A 15,925-nucleotide genomic window follows, 5' to 3' on the forward strand; every position below is an offset into this window, starting at 1 on the left:
GGAGTCTTTTAGAGGGTGGGGTGGTATAGCTTCATGTGTGTGTGTGTAAGTTTATTCAACAGCTAATGCTAAAAATCAGTCTTGATCTAGATCCTTCTCTTAGCACGGCTGAGAGACTTGTGTAAGGGGAACACAGTAGTAGGTGTTACAGCCAACCTTTGGAGACTGTCATCCCATTCATGTTCTGTCCACTTAGCAAATACTTAGCTGTCTGCAAAACATACTACTGTTCCGAATGCTGGCTAACAGCTTCAGTGTAAACATAAAACACATAGCACGCCTCACGAGTATCACCACAGGGCAATGGCTGGAGTAAGAAAACCCATCAGCTACAACTTTCAGTGACAATGGAATCAATACGCAGTATTGGAATAAACAGAAGCGGGAGGAAATTTAGTTGCCAAAAAATAATCCAGCAGTAGTTCATCGATGCTGTTTCAGCAACTATTACTGCAGGCTTGTGGGCAATTAGTTTTAGGACTCTAATGGTCTATTAAGATAATATTTATACTTACTTTTGTCATCAGTTTTGTCTAAGAAACTTCCTAGGAAAACAACCCCACCCTAATTATAGTATATGAGGTTCAGCTCTGAAGGCTCTTACAATTGTGCCTGTCACGCACAGGCCCCGTAAGCCATTGGCTGTGGTGTGACAGAGCAGAGCACGGCACGTAAAATGTTCCGCTGCTTCTACCAGCTGCGAGGGAGTATTTACTCAAAGCAGCAGCAACCCCGTCTGCCCCGCCCCATGCCAAGCCATTGGGTCTGTTCTACAGATTTTATGTTTGCCATTTTCAATGCAGGAAAATCACCTTCTTGTCCAGTGGAGGGAGTGTTCCTTCTTGTTTCAGAAGGATGCGTAACATCCTGTGCACTTCAAGATACGGGTGCAGGACAGCCCTTATCTACTCGGTCTAGCCTTCTACCCTTCACATACTTGCCGATGAGTTAAGATGCAATGTGTCGGCCTAAGAAAAACACAGGTATAAGGGAACACAACAAGAACAACCACAAAAGCATCTTCAGTGTTTTCAAAAGTGTGGAGTGAGAAGAATATCCAGCAGCTTCACCTTGGGAGAAAGCTCTGGCAGGCTGGGGGGTTCACAGTGCTGCTGTACCTATCACCACCTCCTCAGAAAAGGTGTGTGCAAGAAAAGAAGGAAACAGGCTTGCTGACTGGATGTGTTGGTGGTAGGTGCGGGTGTGACTGAAGTTACTGAGCAGGAGTGTTTAACGTTGTTGCGTCTAAACCCAAAGTTCCAGCTTCTAACCTCCTGTGTGATGGAGTCCGCTGCTTCTGAGGAGAGAGCCAGTGGATTAAGGACAATGATTCTTCCCTAAAAAACAGGCAAAATTATGGGGCAAGGGAAAAGAAAAGAAGGCCCAAGGTGTGGCAGGCCGATGAGTTAAAGCGCCATAGCTCACTCAGAGCAGGGAGTGTGCAGTTGCACCAAAGACATGACAGCCAGGAGGAGCAGTGAGCAGCCAGCCACCCCTCGGAGGTGAGGAAAACCGTACTAAGGGGCTGGGCAGCATTCATTTCAACTCGCCAGCCAGCCATCTGTGCCTAGCCTAGAAACAAGGACACTCTGGGGAGGGAAAGGCTAGTTCATCAACTTTTCCATCTTGCAGAGCCATTTTGAGTCAATATGCAATATATGGTCTCACTAATGCTGCAGACCAAACTCCTACCAGCCTCTGCTTCTACTGGGCATGATCTGCTCAAAGGGTCAGATCTGCCCATTTATTTATTTATAAGTATTTATTTACAATGGAAACTCATATGCAGACATCAGGTGCCAGTCTCTAAACTCTTTTCAGTGCCACTGTCTTCTGGGATCATTTATCTTCCTGATAGACATCTATCGTGGCTAGATGACCTTCCTTCTGCTTACTGTCAAACACACCCTTTACAAAGTGATGTGGAGTACTCAGTGACTTGTCCTCATAAATAACAAATCGGTAGAATAATATCATTTATGAAAATATTGTCAATTGTGAAACAGATCTGCAGAATTATACTAGTTAACTGCAAACGGAAAATTTTCTTTTCAAAAGCAATATAGTCTAAACTGACCTTTCCTAGTTTCTCTCCTTCAGATTCTCAAGTAAGATTACAAAGTATGAGCTATATTCTGTCATACTGTAGTTGGCTGCACTTGCCATCTCAAGTTTAGATCCGTCATTTTGTTTAGCAAAACCATTGTTGCTTTTTCCCAAGGCCATGCCCACGGGCCTTACTGACCGTAGCTTATTGCATAGGCCCAGAGTTTGATCTTACTTATACTTGTCACAATGTCCACTTTTTTGGAACTTTCCCAAATTTTCCAAGGTAAACTTAAAAATCCAGTGAGCTCCTTGCCATCTTTAATACTCATAGATCAATTATCTGTTCTTGTCACCCTTTAATACTTGTGCAATAGCATCATTTACAAATTCTACAATTTTTTTTTTTTAAAGTAAAAACATAAGCAGCCTTTCTTCAGCTGCACTAGATGCTAGCACTAGCTGCTCTGAATTTCCTGATGTATCGCTTCTCCAACTTCATGGAGAAGTCTTAATCAAACCAACTGGCTAATTTGGTACAAAACCAGACTGACATTAGAAAGGACAACTGACTGAAGAGACCTCTTCCTTATTCCACAGAGAACCTAAGGACATACTGGAAGTTTAATAACTTTATATAGCTAGAATCTGTAAGTATTTAACAAGAAAGCCTTTTTTTTCAGAAAGATACTGTGATCTTGGAAGGAAAGAAAAGGTGACCACAGCACGTAACACATCTGACCACCTTGTGTTGCCCGTTTTTGCCCACGCTTCAGACCCCCAGTCCGCTGCCAGCCCCATTCTTACAGCTCTGCCCACTACACTGCCGCTTCTTCCAAAAGAAGCCACCCGTTTACAATCAGCCTGGAAGTTACGTACTCTCTCCCACGTGCCCACGGGCTAAGTGTGCTACGTTATGGTATAGCTGAAGCTCACAGCAGCTCTCAAAGAGGCAGGAGGAGGAGGAGGGAGAGAAATACCTGGAACTGGAACCAAACAGCAGCAGTTCCCCTGGGCCCTGAGCTAACCTGCGGCAAGCCTTTCAGTACATTTCACAGGGTGAATTTTTTCAATCAAGAAGGAACATTTCTTTGTAAACTGGAGTAAGCGCACATTACATTCACGTAAGTTTTTTATTTGCTGCCTCAGCTGAAATTACTGATATTAAAATATGCAGAGCATCCTTTCAGAAAACTTCTGACCATGACCAGAAGAGTAAAAATACAAGATAGAGTCCTGAGAGATAAAAATTTATTTATATCTGATCAGCATGTCATGATATGGTCACAACTCATACAGCTGACATTCTCATAGCCAAAAGAGGGATGTCTTTTCTTTTTAAAAATACATTTTTCTTTCCGGCAGGAAGGATTTTTTTAAAACAAACATTTTGTACTAGGCAGGAATTAAAAACAATGGCTTTTTCAATATGACAACACGGCTGGTAAGCACTGGATCCCCCACCAGTGTCTTAATATTCAGATTTCAAGTCTTCCCTCCCACTTTCTCCCTCCCACTCCCCGATTCCCCTCACCCCTCACAGAAAAACACCACACAGACAAACCAAGACAAAACCCAGAAGGGAAACCAAGAGGTAGACATAACTACAACCATGGTGCTGTTTTGGAAATTGTGCAAGATGTCTTACTATGCTCCAAGGAGTTCTTTTTTTCTTTGTTATATATTGCAATATTACGCACCAGCAGTTAACATGAAAGGCAACACGGAGCTAAAGAGCTATCGCTAGCGAGAGATGCCAGGGCCACAGAATGACGGGCGCACTGTTCCACTTGATATTGCTTTGCCTAGCTGAAGTTGTTTAAAAACAGACCACTCTGTTCAAAAATATATTTATCTACAAAATGACTACAGCCTTGATTGCAAAAGGTTTGCATTCACATCTTCCTAGGATGGTGGCAATCCGGGGTCGATGGCCCGGGTTCTGCCCGTGGCATGCCCTCGGCCCTGACACTTCAGGAGACTCATTGCTAAGCAGTGACCTGCAGAGAAACTGCAGCCTGAGCACCAGCAGTTTCCAGCAGGTGCTGGAGGGAGCAAGTGCTGCAGAAGCTACTTTCCCCCTTCCTCCGTACTGCTTCGCTCCTCCCCGTACCACTTCTGGCATAGAAACGTTAGTTTCTGTGCCTTTCCTCATGAACACTCCAATAAGCAATGTTATCTATCACAAATTAACACTGCAGCTGTATCACGAAACAAAGCATTATTTCACTATTAGTTGTGTTTATGGTAAGCACAATAGAGATTGTGTATCTAATAGATATAAGCACGATAAATACAACCATCAAAGAAAAAACATCTCATCTATTAAGGATTAGAAGCACATTAAATAATCCTGAAAAAAAAACCAGCTTTATTTTTGCCACACACCAAAAAAAAAAAAAAAAAAAAAAAAGGGAAAGACACCTAATAACCTCTGTAGAGAAATGCTGCTTCTGGTTTCTGTGTACATTTCTGAAAGATATCTTGGGTGCTGGAAAGATTTGATTAAAAAAAATCCAATAAGAACAAATTCAATAAGAGAATTCCAAACACAACCAGCCCTTTGCAAAATCACAAAAGGCTTCTGCATCCATTTTATCACACAAACCAAAAATGCAGGTAACACAGAAGGAAAGGAGAGAATCGGAGGTGAAAATAACTGGTATCAAGAAAACCAATTTTTGTCATACAGAATGAACACCATTGTAGAGTAATTTTAAGGAACTTTAATAGGACAGTTGTTCAATGAATAATTACTTCATCCAATTTTAAAATAAAAGGTTTAATTTTAAAATGCATAGAATCCTTTTAAATATTTGTTTTGTATCACAGCCAGGTAGTCTACAGTTTTCACAGAAAAAAAAAAAAAGCTGCTCGGAAGTGTTCATAATGTATGCTGACATTTTAAACCAGAGAACGGTTTCAATTTTGCTCTTCCAATTGTTGTTCTTTTTAAAAAAAGTGTAAAAACTATCAAATACGCAATTTTGAAAAATAACCTTTTATTTCATATGGCTCCATTATTTCCAAACGATACAGTCCCCAGATGTGTAATTATTTTGTGTGACTGTATCAGATCACCACAAAATCTCCAGCTGCCTATCAGGAGAACGCACCCAACCCCGGACTCATGATTTGGAAATCCCAGTTTGAAGTACCTTTGGTCCCAAAATTTTATGTCAAGGCAAAGCGGAGCAGTTGAGTCCTGTCACACACAGTGATCGGTATCTGTATTATCTTGTACAAACAGGTGAAAAAAGTGAACAGCACTTTACGGCAGTGTCAGACAAAAAAAGTTACATCATTTGCAAAACAATTGAACAATGAACAGTACCACAGTGATCATTGTATTTTTACTGCAATAAGATGCATCTTCTTTTGATGCTGGGGCTGCAGGAGTGAGAAGGAAGCTTGTAATTTTCCAGCATGCAGGTTAAGCTGAAATAGTGCTTTTCAAAATCTGGTGAGAGCAGCTTAAAAAAAAAGAAATCCCTCCTGCAAGAGACATCGTTACTGCAATACTTGATAGAACCGTATGTAGAATACATGAGAACCTGTAAGGAAAGCGCGCTCACCAACGGGCACTGAAGAAAACGCTGCTCGTTGTGAAGGAGCAGACACTCCTCATGTCATGGGCTTTGAAGAGCAGCAACGCTATACCATTAGGACTTACATCGACTCAAAATGTAACAACTTGTTTATGAACAATTAAACATAGAAACGTACAGATGTTTTGTGTGCAACCCTGGCAGAGAACCATCTTTATTCACAATAGGCTTAAATCGCTGTGTTCTCACTTCTGTGTGCAACAGCATTTTTTCTGTGAATTTTTCATTCTTTAACACTTTATACATTCTTCCATTATATTTCCCCCTAATATAAAGTCAAACATACATTAATTAACCATTTTGTGATCAAATGTAGGCTTCATTAACACCGTTTTCTACCAAATGCATTTTGAATGCTTCAGAAGAGGAAGCCCATGGATGGCTCAGCAAAATGCCCACTACATCTGTGACACGAGCCAACTGCCAGAAGGTAGGACTGAACTGCAACCGACAGGAACTGATGTTTTACACACTTGCCTGCTAAGCTCCAAACAGTCTTGACCAATAATGGTATTATTAGCACAGAATCTCCTCTATGTTGTATCCATTTTGTGCTTTTCCCTTAATAGAAAAACTTCTTTTATCCAATTTATTCTCTTTCATGAAGCAGCATCCAAGTTCATGCCGGGAGGGTACTTTGGAGTTTCCTGACAATGGTTTCATTCCACTGTCATCTACAGCAACTCAGCCGTAAGGAGACACAACGCCAGGCACTCTTCACATTTTCCAGTGCAGGCAGGAAAGAAGCCCAAGACCTAATACTACTTACTCACCTATCGAAACAACAATCAGTGCTTGAAAACAAATGGCTCACGATAGTAAAAGAACTACAGAGGAATAAACTGAAAATGAACAGGACCAGATAAATCAAATGATTATCTGAAACATTATTGCGCATTACTAATTTCTTTAGGCAGCATGTGAACACTCACTATTGACTGCAATCCACTGGAAAAAAAAATACTGCATTTGAAAAAACAGTGTGCTCTTACACAGAGTTCACAGGGTCTATAAAGAACAATCTCCTGATGTGAGCTACTGCTGTGCAATCTGCTTATATAAACTTCCCTTTTTATATCACTCCAGTCTGTCCTAGCTCAAAATAAAACCAGCTGTACTATGGGCATCTCTGGGGTTCTGATCAAACCACCTAGTAGAGGACAGAAATAAGTAGCTTGCCATCTGCAATTTGCAGTGTTGAGAGTCCATTTACGCCCACATGCAGCACACATAACCACTTTTGGTAACGGCGCTGAGCTGTCCCAACACCCTCCTGTAAAATGGCAGATTAAATACATTCATTCCATCAGCTGTACTTTAGCAAGAGCAACAGGAAAAAAAAATACTCCCAAGACTGCCTCCCTTTCAGGGCATACCTTTCTTTAAACTGATTTTACATTATACCAGAATTCAGGTGCGGTGTGTGACTGGGTGTAAAGAGTTGGGATTTGGAAACGGTGTCTTATTGAAAACATGAAGCTGTAGGCAAACACTGCCCTTTCCCTGGCAGCTGCAGTGATTCTTCCCAGTCAATGAGGGGACTCAGTTCAGGGGAACTTACTATGGGGTATCATTTTGCAACCATCCCCACTGAGCTACCTTAGGATAAAACTACTGCTTTAGGGGAGGCAGGGGTGGCATATTTGACCAGGTATTTTTCCATTAAGCCAGGGAAATTGGCATTGCTTTGTATTTTAGTATGCTCTCAGCTCCCCCCGCAAAAGGAACACGGGCTAGCTTTTATATTCTGCACACCACCCACTGTGATTCATGTGGCAGGAGCGGGAGAGCAGGGGGATCAATACTGCTAACTCGGAGCCAAAACTACTGAGGGCTTACTTTGTTCTCAGTAAAATTACTCTGTAAAAGGCAGTGTGCCAACATTTGAAGTTCTGGCTATCCTGCTTGTATTTAGAGAGATTAGTTTTATTTTAGGAACAGCTCTCTCAAATCTGTATATAATCACATGAACATAATGCCAACTAGACCTGCCAGAAGTACGGCCATACATCACAGGCATCCTTTCAAAAGCATCCTAACGTGTCTTCTGTTCCAGTTTGCCCTTCAATTCAACTCATCTTTCTTCCAGTAAGATTTCAGCACGGTGGTGAGCTAGTTAATACTGCCCTCCATGTAGTTACTTGGAGTATTTACCTTTTTTTTTTTTTTGCAGTAGTATCTTCCTATGGATTTATGATAGCAATTATACCTATTTTTAATTTTTACAAAACTAGTTTTTCTTCTATTACTCCTTAGCAAAACATTAAGATGATTGGCATTGAATTATTTAAACTCTCCCACAAGTATATTTAGCGCGGTTGCAACTAGCGGGGAGAAAAAGGCCTCTATAAACCACTCAAAGGTCACCTTGGTTGGACTGCAGTATACAAAATACAAAGGTGGCTAAAAATCACCAGCAGCACCAGCAGACCTTCAGAAACAGCTAGAATTGCTCTGCCTTCCAACGCGTGACAAATAAAGGTTTCCTCTATTCCCGAAGTTTTATGCCTTTCCTTCACTGTATTTTCACCTTTAAAAGTGCATTTTCAAAACTGATAATGATCATTAAGATGCATTCTGAACAAAAAGGGAAAATTAACCAAGTGACTTTGTATTTTCCAAGTTTTCTCATAATATGAGATACTGGTAGCACATGGAATTCAGGGAGCTGGTGGTAAGACCACAGCAGGGATGGGCTGATTCATCAAATGTGGATAGCTTTTAATCACACGATGCTGCTGCAATGCTTTTTTGAGGACTGATTCCTCACAAAACACACTTGACGCTGGATCTTATTTGGGTCTTGGTTTTAGATCAATGTGTCTAATACAACAACTGCTGACTGCGTAGCCACAAAGATACCACCACCAGCTCTGCTGAGTATCTTTGACTCCAGCACAATGAGTTGCAATAAAGTACAAGTTGTGCAAATGAGGAATCTCTACCACACCAATGCTGTACAGACTACTGAAGAGACAAGTTGCTGAATTTTCTGAGCTCTAACTACAATGCCAAGAAATACTTGCGGTGACAGAGCTTTCTTGTCACAGACATTCTTCTACGGTGGTTGTACAATTGCACCTTTTGTCCAAATGCTGAATTTGCTTAAGTGTGGGTGAGAGTATACATTTTTAAAAATACAGACAATTCTTAAAATAATACATCATCAGGTCACTACGTTACTGATCTTCACTTTTAGTGGAGCTTAAAATTCCCCAAAGAGAGGCAAGAGTCTGTCCAGTATTTTCCTTTACTCTTGAATATTCACATTTGCACATACAACATGATACTCATTTGCAAGAGCCTGGATTCCCACTGTGTCCTCAGGTCCCATTCCACTTTTAAAATAGGCAATGATAAAAATACTGAAAGATACAGTACCACATACCGCCTGACAAAAATGCAAGTGATTGTATGCCAACTAGCCACAGGTTACTGAGGGTCATCTCCCGAGAAATAGCTTTTGTTTGACCCTGCAGTGGAGGAAAAGCTCCTAAAAGAGAAAAGAAAATGCATTTAATGCTTCTGAAGCAGGAATGATAGCCTAACGCACGATTCCTTACCATCACTGTTTGTCCCAGCAGCCATGCCCACAAACAATTAGTTGGTTACTTCTGTGCTATTTAAACTTTCAAAAAATTCTCCAGCAGTATCAGTTACCTTCAAGAAAATATTAAAAAAATCCAAACAAAAGCCCTTATAATTATTAAGAATAATTTTCATTTCATTCCTTAAAAGCAGCTGTCCTCACTGTAGTCAACTTTTGCAGGGAGAACCAACTGTCAAATAAGTTTTCTGTGTAATTTTTGAAGTTTTAGTAACATCTGTATGATAAAATTGAATGGATTCCATATTAAACTTCACAGTTGCTTGGTAATGGTTTTCTATACCGTGAAGCAGCAACACACATATATTCTCAAGGTTCCTCTTGAAAATATAAATATACACACATTTTTTTTTTTTTTAAACAACAGTTTCCTTATGTTGTTTGAACATTCATTGGCCAGCCAGTCATATAGCCTCAGGAAGCATTGTGATTTGCCACACAGTTTTCCAGAAAGATTTTACTGAAATGCCTGTTTAGACAAGAGACTGGCAGGAGATAACAGCTGACAATTAAAAAAGTTCACTTTTTCCTATTTTGACATTTTCTGACCTACAACACTAAATTAAATGTATCTTGTGAATGCATCAGTTTTATGATAAGCAAATTGTTTGCATATATTTACATCAGCATACTAAATAATTTGCGTTAAATTTTACTGAGATGCACAAAGCTTAAACGATACGAACCACTTTTGTTGTTGTTAATCCTGAACAGTGGATATAAAAACTCTAAAGATACCAGAGATGATGTACTTGCTGCAGCATTATGGAATCACAGCTACTCATACAAGAACAAGAGATGAATGATTCAAAGAGTAACAATATAGCAGTGTCAATTTTTAATCTTAAAACCCACACAATTTAGGCAATTAGATACCATCAGCAACTGATCTCCACACTTCATATTTGCAATCACTGGAGGAATTGCACAAGCATTTAAGACAAAGCCTTTTTTCCTGTATGAATGCTCTTAAATTTAAATAAAAAAAAAAAACAACACCAAACCCAAATGCAACTTTAAAAAAACCCAAACAACCAAACCCTAAAAAAACCCCTTGATAAGTCCCATCCTCCTTTCCCCATATGCATTTTCACACATGGGCAGATTTGCCGCACCATTTATTCCCCAGTAATTCTCACTGCTAAGCTTCCATTTGTCTGCTCTACACTACACTTGTTCTTCCATGGCCCATTTGTTTTTCTGTACCAACACTGCCCTTTGGTTTAAATAACTTTCTTTTTTCCTTGGTACAGATAGCAACTGTCTCTCCCCCACCCCAACTCATATCTTTCAGGGAAAACAATCCTTTACTTCCCTAGCTGACACAAGCCAAGCACTTTTAGCTGTCCTTCACAGGAACAACTCCTTCCCCTTAATCACCTTAGCACCTGTTATCTGTCCCTCTTCCCAGTTCAGCTGGTGTTTCTTGAACTGGGATGATGGACCTGAACACAGAATTTCCAGATGAGGTTTCAGATTTGATACAAAGAAAAGTATTTCCACAGCACTAGTGAAAACCCTCTTCTGTTGCCCCGTACGATGACATGGCTTACTTTCTTAGTGACATCACCAGCTGGCTTACGATCAGAGTGAATGAGGAGCATGAGGACTTCAGTATAAAATTACTTATTTCCAGCTGATAAGCTCCTAGTTTACAGTTTGTTTTTTTTTTTTTTTTTAATTAGTCTCCACGTGCTTTTGTCCTGCTGAATGTAATCATTTGTGTTACTGCAGTGTTCAAGGTTATCTTGCTGAAGACTTCAGAGAAATCATGAACTTGCCAACATGAGCTTTTTACTAGCTGCTAAAATAGGAGTCTGTACTGCTTATTCATACAGATATTAACTGTAAATGGTTTAAATTTTATAAATGAAATGTGTAAACTGCACCTGTAAGAAAGGATGGGACAGTTTCATATTCAGATTTTAGGGAGATACTTTTCTTTTTAAGAGGTCTAATATTACAGGTTTTTCCCAGATCAATTAAAGTTCTTAACACTTAGGAATACAGCAAAAAGGAAAAAGGTGTCTTAGGCTTTGTTTCTTCCTCTTCCCAAACAAAAATATGCCAAAAGATTGTATTCCTACCAATGACATTGCCAATGCAACTTTTAACTTTTGAACTTTTAACCTATCATTTTAACATATCATAACTTTTCACATATTGTGTTACTCTAGCTTTGTGAAGTGAGACAAGTTCCTAAGTAGTGTGTATTTTAAAAAAAGCCACAAACCAACCCACAAAACTAAAAAACCCCATAAAAATCAAAATGCTGAGACAGCCCTAAGTCTTAAAACCCCACCAACTTGAGGCAACGTAACACGTCAGTACAAAGCTCACTCTTGAGCACCTTCAGTGATTCCCCTCACGTTAGGCCTCAGGACTTTTCCAGGGGGTTTCCAAAAACTGTAACACCATTTCTGCAGTAAGCCAACAAAAGCAACGCCAGCAAGATCTCAACTGGCATAAATGGTAGTAGCTTTAAATTGTGCTAATTTATGCCTAGTAAGGCACATGCCTATGTCATAGCATTTACATTTAAAACATCTTATTAATTCATACTGATTACACTGGCAAATTATAAACAATTATCCTATTTTGGAAGCACATTTCTGTGAACAAATCTGATTATTTTCATTATGCTCTCTGAAATTCTGGACTAGTTAGATTTTTTGGGTATGACTTATTTTAATAGTATTTGTGTAATAATGTCTCAATAACAAGAATTCTTTACCTCCTATAGACTACACTTGCAGTTTTAAACAGATTCACAAAGTTATTTGGCTAATGAAGTCCACTATACACATTTGGATGTGATACATACAGCAGGGTCTGACTTTTGCCATCAATGATGGCAGAGTGACAGCCGTATTTCATAAAACAAAATACATCTTTGGATTGTTAAAGAAGTCTGTTAATCTTTTTAAGAACTACAAACGATAAATTAAGCACTCACAATCAAATTAAAGCAGTCTTTGCAATAAATCATCTAATAGAAGTAGTGTCTTTGTTAAACATAGCCACTCTGGAATATTAACCTCGGTTTGGGTGACGGAATATCCCCCGTCCCCCCTCAACAACTGTGATACTTGTTAATGAAGAGATTATTTTTCTTCAGAGACAAATTGCATCATTTCTGGAGTCTTCCTACTCAGTCTGTTTGATAAACTTCCTTTCCTGTACATTGAAATAAAACTATCTTTTCCTGTCTTGATTTTCTTTTTCAGGATGATGAATTCTTCCATTTTGTATTCTGACACACGCCCACACCCCCCTGCTGGAGGGCACATAGTTCAGGATCAACTGGATGGGGAAAAAATGCCTTGAGGAAACACTTCTCCAGCTATAGTTTCAAAGTATTTACCTGGTATTTTAATTCACATCCTTGCCAGTATCCCTTTGGTAATGTTATTAATGCCCAAGTTTATTTAGATTCCTCTGATCCATTAACATAGAAAGTGTATCACGATAGAAGCGATCCTCAGTACCTCGCAGCAAGGGGGCCAGCACAGGGCTGCAGGTCAAGACTCCAGAGACTTTCTGCTGTGTAATTCTTACAGATCCTTCCAATCATAGCACATCTCTGTTTCACTTAGCAGGAAACAGAAGAGGACTATGGTTTTGGATTAGGCCTGCAGACTACTTACGTCAGTTTTCTCTAACAGTACAAGTGCCAGAGGAACATGCTAAACAGCCAGACTAAGCAGATAAAATAACCTGCCGTAACGGTCTTTCTTAATCCCTTTTAGTCAAGAACTTGCTCATTCGAAACCCTGAAGGTTTTTATATCGTCTCCAAACTTAACGTAAGCTCTGAATACTATTACTATGTATGCAAATGTTCACTACCTCTTTGCATCTTGCTAAATTATTCCACTCAATTAAAGCCCATGGCAGCAAGTTTCACAGCTGAACTGTATGTTATTGCAGAAAAAAGGAGGATTTCCTTAGATCTGTTTTGAATGTGCCAGCTTCCAAACACTACCCCATTCTAACGTTATCTGAGTAATTTACCTTTCCTAGATAATTTTTATCATACTTTGCCACATAAAAAGCAGTACTAATTATATCTACCACATTTGTGTGAAGAATGCACACATGTTCTTCAAGCATCTTGAGATCCTTGCAAGATAAGACATTAACAAAGCACAGCTCTCTTTGCTGGATATCATCCTACCTGTTTCATAGAAATGTGTCAAGAGATCCTCCTTTTCAATGAACCGTTGATATAACCAGTGTGTAAGAGCTTCAGGCTCTGCCGGTACATCTTTAACTGGAAAAATCCTACCGAAGAAACAAACATAAATTAAACCTAGGAAATGCATTCTGTATGCGAAGCACAAACTCTCCCCTTCTGCAACAGCCCACCTCTAAACACAGAAGGTGATTCTGGTATAAACCTAACTGCATGGTTCATTCTCACTCCAATTCACGGATAACATGGGTATTAAGGATATGAAACACCAGGTTGCCAGCCAGATGCACAGAGAAGACATTGGCATTATTAACTTCTAGCAAATGCTGTGCTGCAGCATTTGATAAAGCTACCAAGTTGCTGGAGTTTTTTTTTAGATAGAATACCACCACACTATATTACTATCCTTGAAAAAAACCACCACAACCCAAACCAAGCAGCAATGAAGTTCACACACTGAAACAGAATGAAATAAAGAACTGGGAAGGTTCATCCACAGTTTTGAAGAAGCAGCTCTTCAACAGGCAGAAGCCACACAACATCACTAAATACCAATAGCTCTTCTGTATTCCAGAAAATATGTCCTCTGGGCTTTTCAAAGGATGCCAGCATCTTTGTCTGAAATTTCTAAGGCAGGTTTTATGCTGAAAACTGACCATGTAAGGAAGTGTACTCAAATACTGCTGCTATATTATAAAAACTCCACTGGAAGAATTACCGTTTTGGTACTTCCACAGTGAATACCAGATCTACTTAGAAAATCCAGGGCAGAATTCACCGAGATACATGCATACAGAAACCCCCAAAATGACCCACCGAACCCTAGTAGATTTTTTTTTTTCCAAAAAAGAATTTCAAGTCTTACAGTAACTGTGAAATCTGCTCAGTAGACCCTAAGTGCCTTTTGACGTATACAAGAACTTATATATCCACTACATTTCACTGGAAGGCCAGCGCAGAAGAGATTTGTGTATCAGGCTAGCCTGAAATAGTCATACTCTGAAACATAAAGACCTGTAAGTTTCTCTTTTCAGGTGAGCTCCCATTTACCCTGTCATCTACGCCATGCTTCTATTTTCATGACTGGATTTTTCATTTCATTTTCAACACAGTCTTGACTGACTCTACTGAAAAGAATCTGAAGTAACACCACAATCACGTGGGCAGTGTCTGAACAGACACAGGAATGTCAAACTGCAGAAGATGCTCGTGAAGAATGCTTTTGCTGCTGTTACTGTTTTCAACATCTTTGCTTGCTTTGTTGCCAAGTCATTTGTACCTCTATTTGTACCTCTTCCTTTCAGGTTGATGCATGGGAAAATAAGCTCTAAGTGGAGAAGAAAAGCAGCAAAGCATTGCTCTAGTAAGCGAATTAAAAATAACAGTGCTTTGGTATACAGACATAACTTCAGTGTCAGGAGATGAACAGTTTTATTTATCAACTGTGGCATCAACATGAACTCAGACATCACTGTAGTCTTTGTAGCAATTCTACCTACATCTTTCTCACGCTCTGGAGTTCTCTAGCAAAACCAGTCTCAGTAACCAGAAATCAGCAACTATTAACTCACATAAAATACAGCTTGAAGAAAAGTCTTTGGCCAAAGACAGATACTATGAAATAGTTGGTGGTCCAGTAAATATCTCAGGTCCTCAGTGTGCATACCAAGAACAATGACAGGTAATAAAGAACTATTTTATCTTGAAACACAGACGTTGTACAGCGCATTAAAATTAAATCATGTAGAGGCAAGTAAAAAGCACACCCACAGAGAAAGGACCATCTTTGTTGAGCGTATAACACTAAGAAAGACTTACTCTCTGTCCCCAAACACAACCGAGCTGCCAAAGCTATTTATACTCTCTTCTGCCTATCTGCTGTGAAGAGATAAAAAGACTCAGCAACTGAATATTGTGTTTCATGGTATATTTTTGAAGGACAGATGCTTGCTTACGCAAGTCTGAAGATGGTTCAGAACCACCAGAACGTGTGTGTGGACTCAGGACAGTGGTCTAGGATTGCCTGGCTTCATACGCCGTTTCCATCGTAAACTGGAGATATTCTTCACCTCCACTTTCACTTCTCTGTTACCTAACGGGTAACAACTCTACAGCTCAATAACCTAGCTAAGCCTGGTATTTTTCCAGAGATGCACCTCCTGGTCTGAAAACATTATTACAAGATCTTACAAGATGCTCATTAGAAATAATTTACAAGCTGGCACTTTAATGGAGTAGCAAAGTAGTGTAAGTGATACCAATATTGTGAGAGACTAATGGAATGCAGCACGCCACCTTCTTGCTTGAATCCATCCAGGCTTTTGTATGAATCAATACAGTATCAGAACACTTGAACTTCTGGATATAAACTCTGCTTCTTAGAAGTTTAAAAAGCAATCACTGTTACAACTAGTTTGAATGAATATTAGTGCAGAGTGGAAAACAACTGGTTTTCCAATAATGCTACACT

At 39.6% G+C, this 15,925-nt stretch overlaps 1 protein-coding gene across 3 annotated transcripts in view; it reads right to left on the minus strand.

Annotated features, from left to right (window-relative positions):
* Positions 1-3,280: 3,280 nt before the first annotated feature.
* Positions 3,281-15,925, minus strand: part of LPGAT1 (lysophosphatidylglycerol acyltransferase 1) — a 67,717-nt gene continuing 55,072 nt past the window's right edge. For all 3 annotated transcript variants that reach the window (XM_080407978.1, XM_080407979.1, XM_080407980.1), the window contains 2 exons: positions 13,438-13,544; positions 3,281-9,147 (listed from right to left, as the gene is read on the minus strand). In XM_080407978.1, coding sequence (XP_080264104.1) covers positions 8,996-9,147; positions 13,438-13,544 — 259 coding nt within the window. In that variant the 3' untranslated portion in view covers positions 3,281-8,995. The remainder of the gene's footprint in view (positions 9,148-13,437; positions 13,545-15,925) is intronic.

Source organism: Falco punctatus (genome assembly GCF_963210335.1).
Source record: "Falco punctatus genome assembly, chromosome: 12".
Taxonomy (NCBI): domain Eukaryota; kingdom Metazoa; phylum Chordata; class Aves; order Falconiformes; family Falconidae; genus Falco; species Falco punctatus.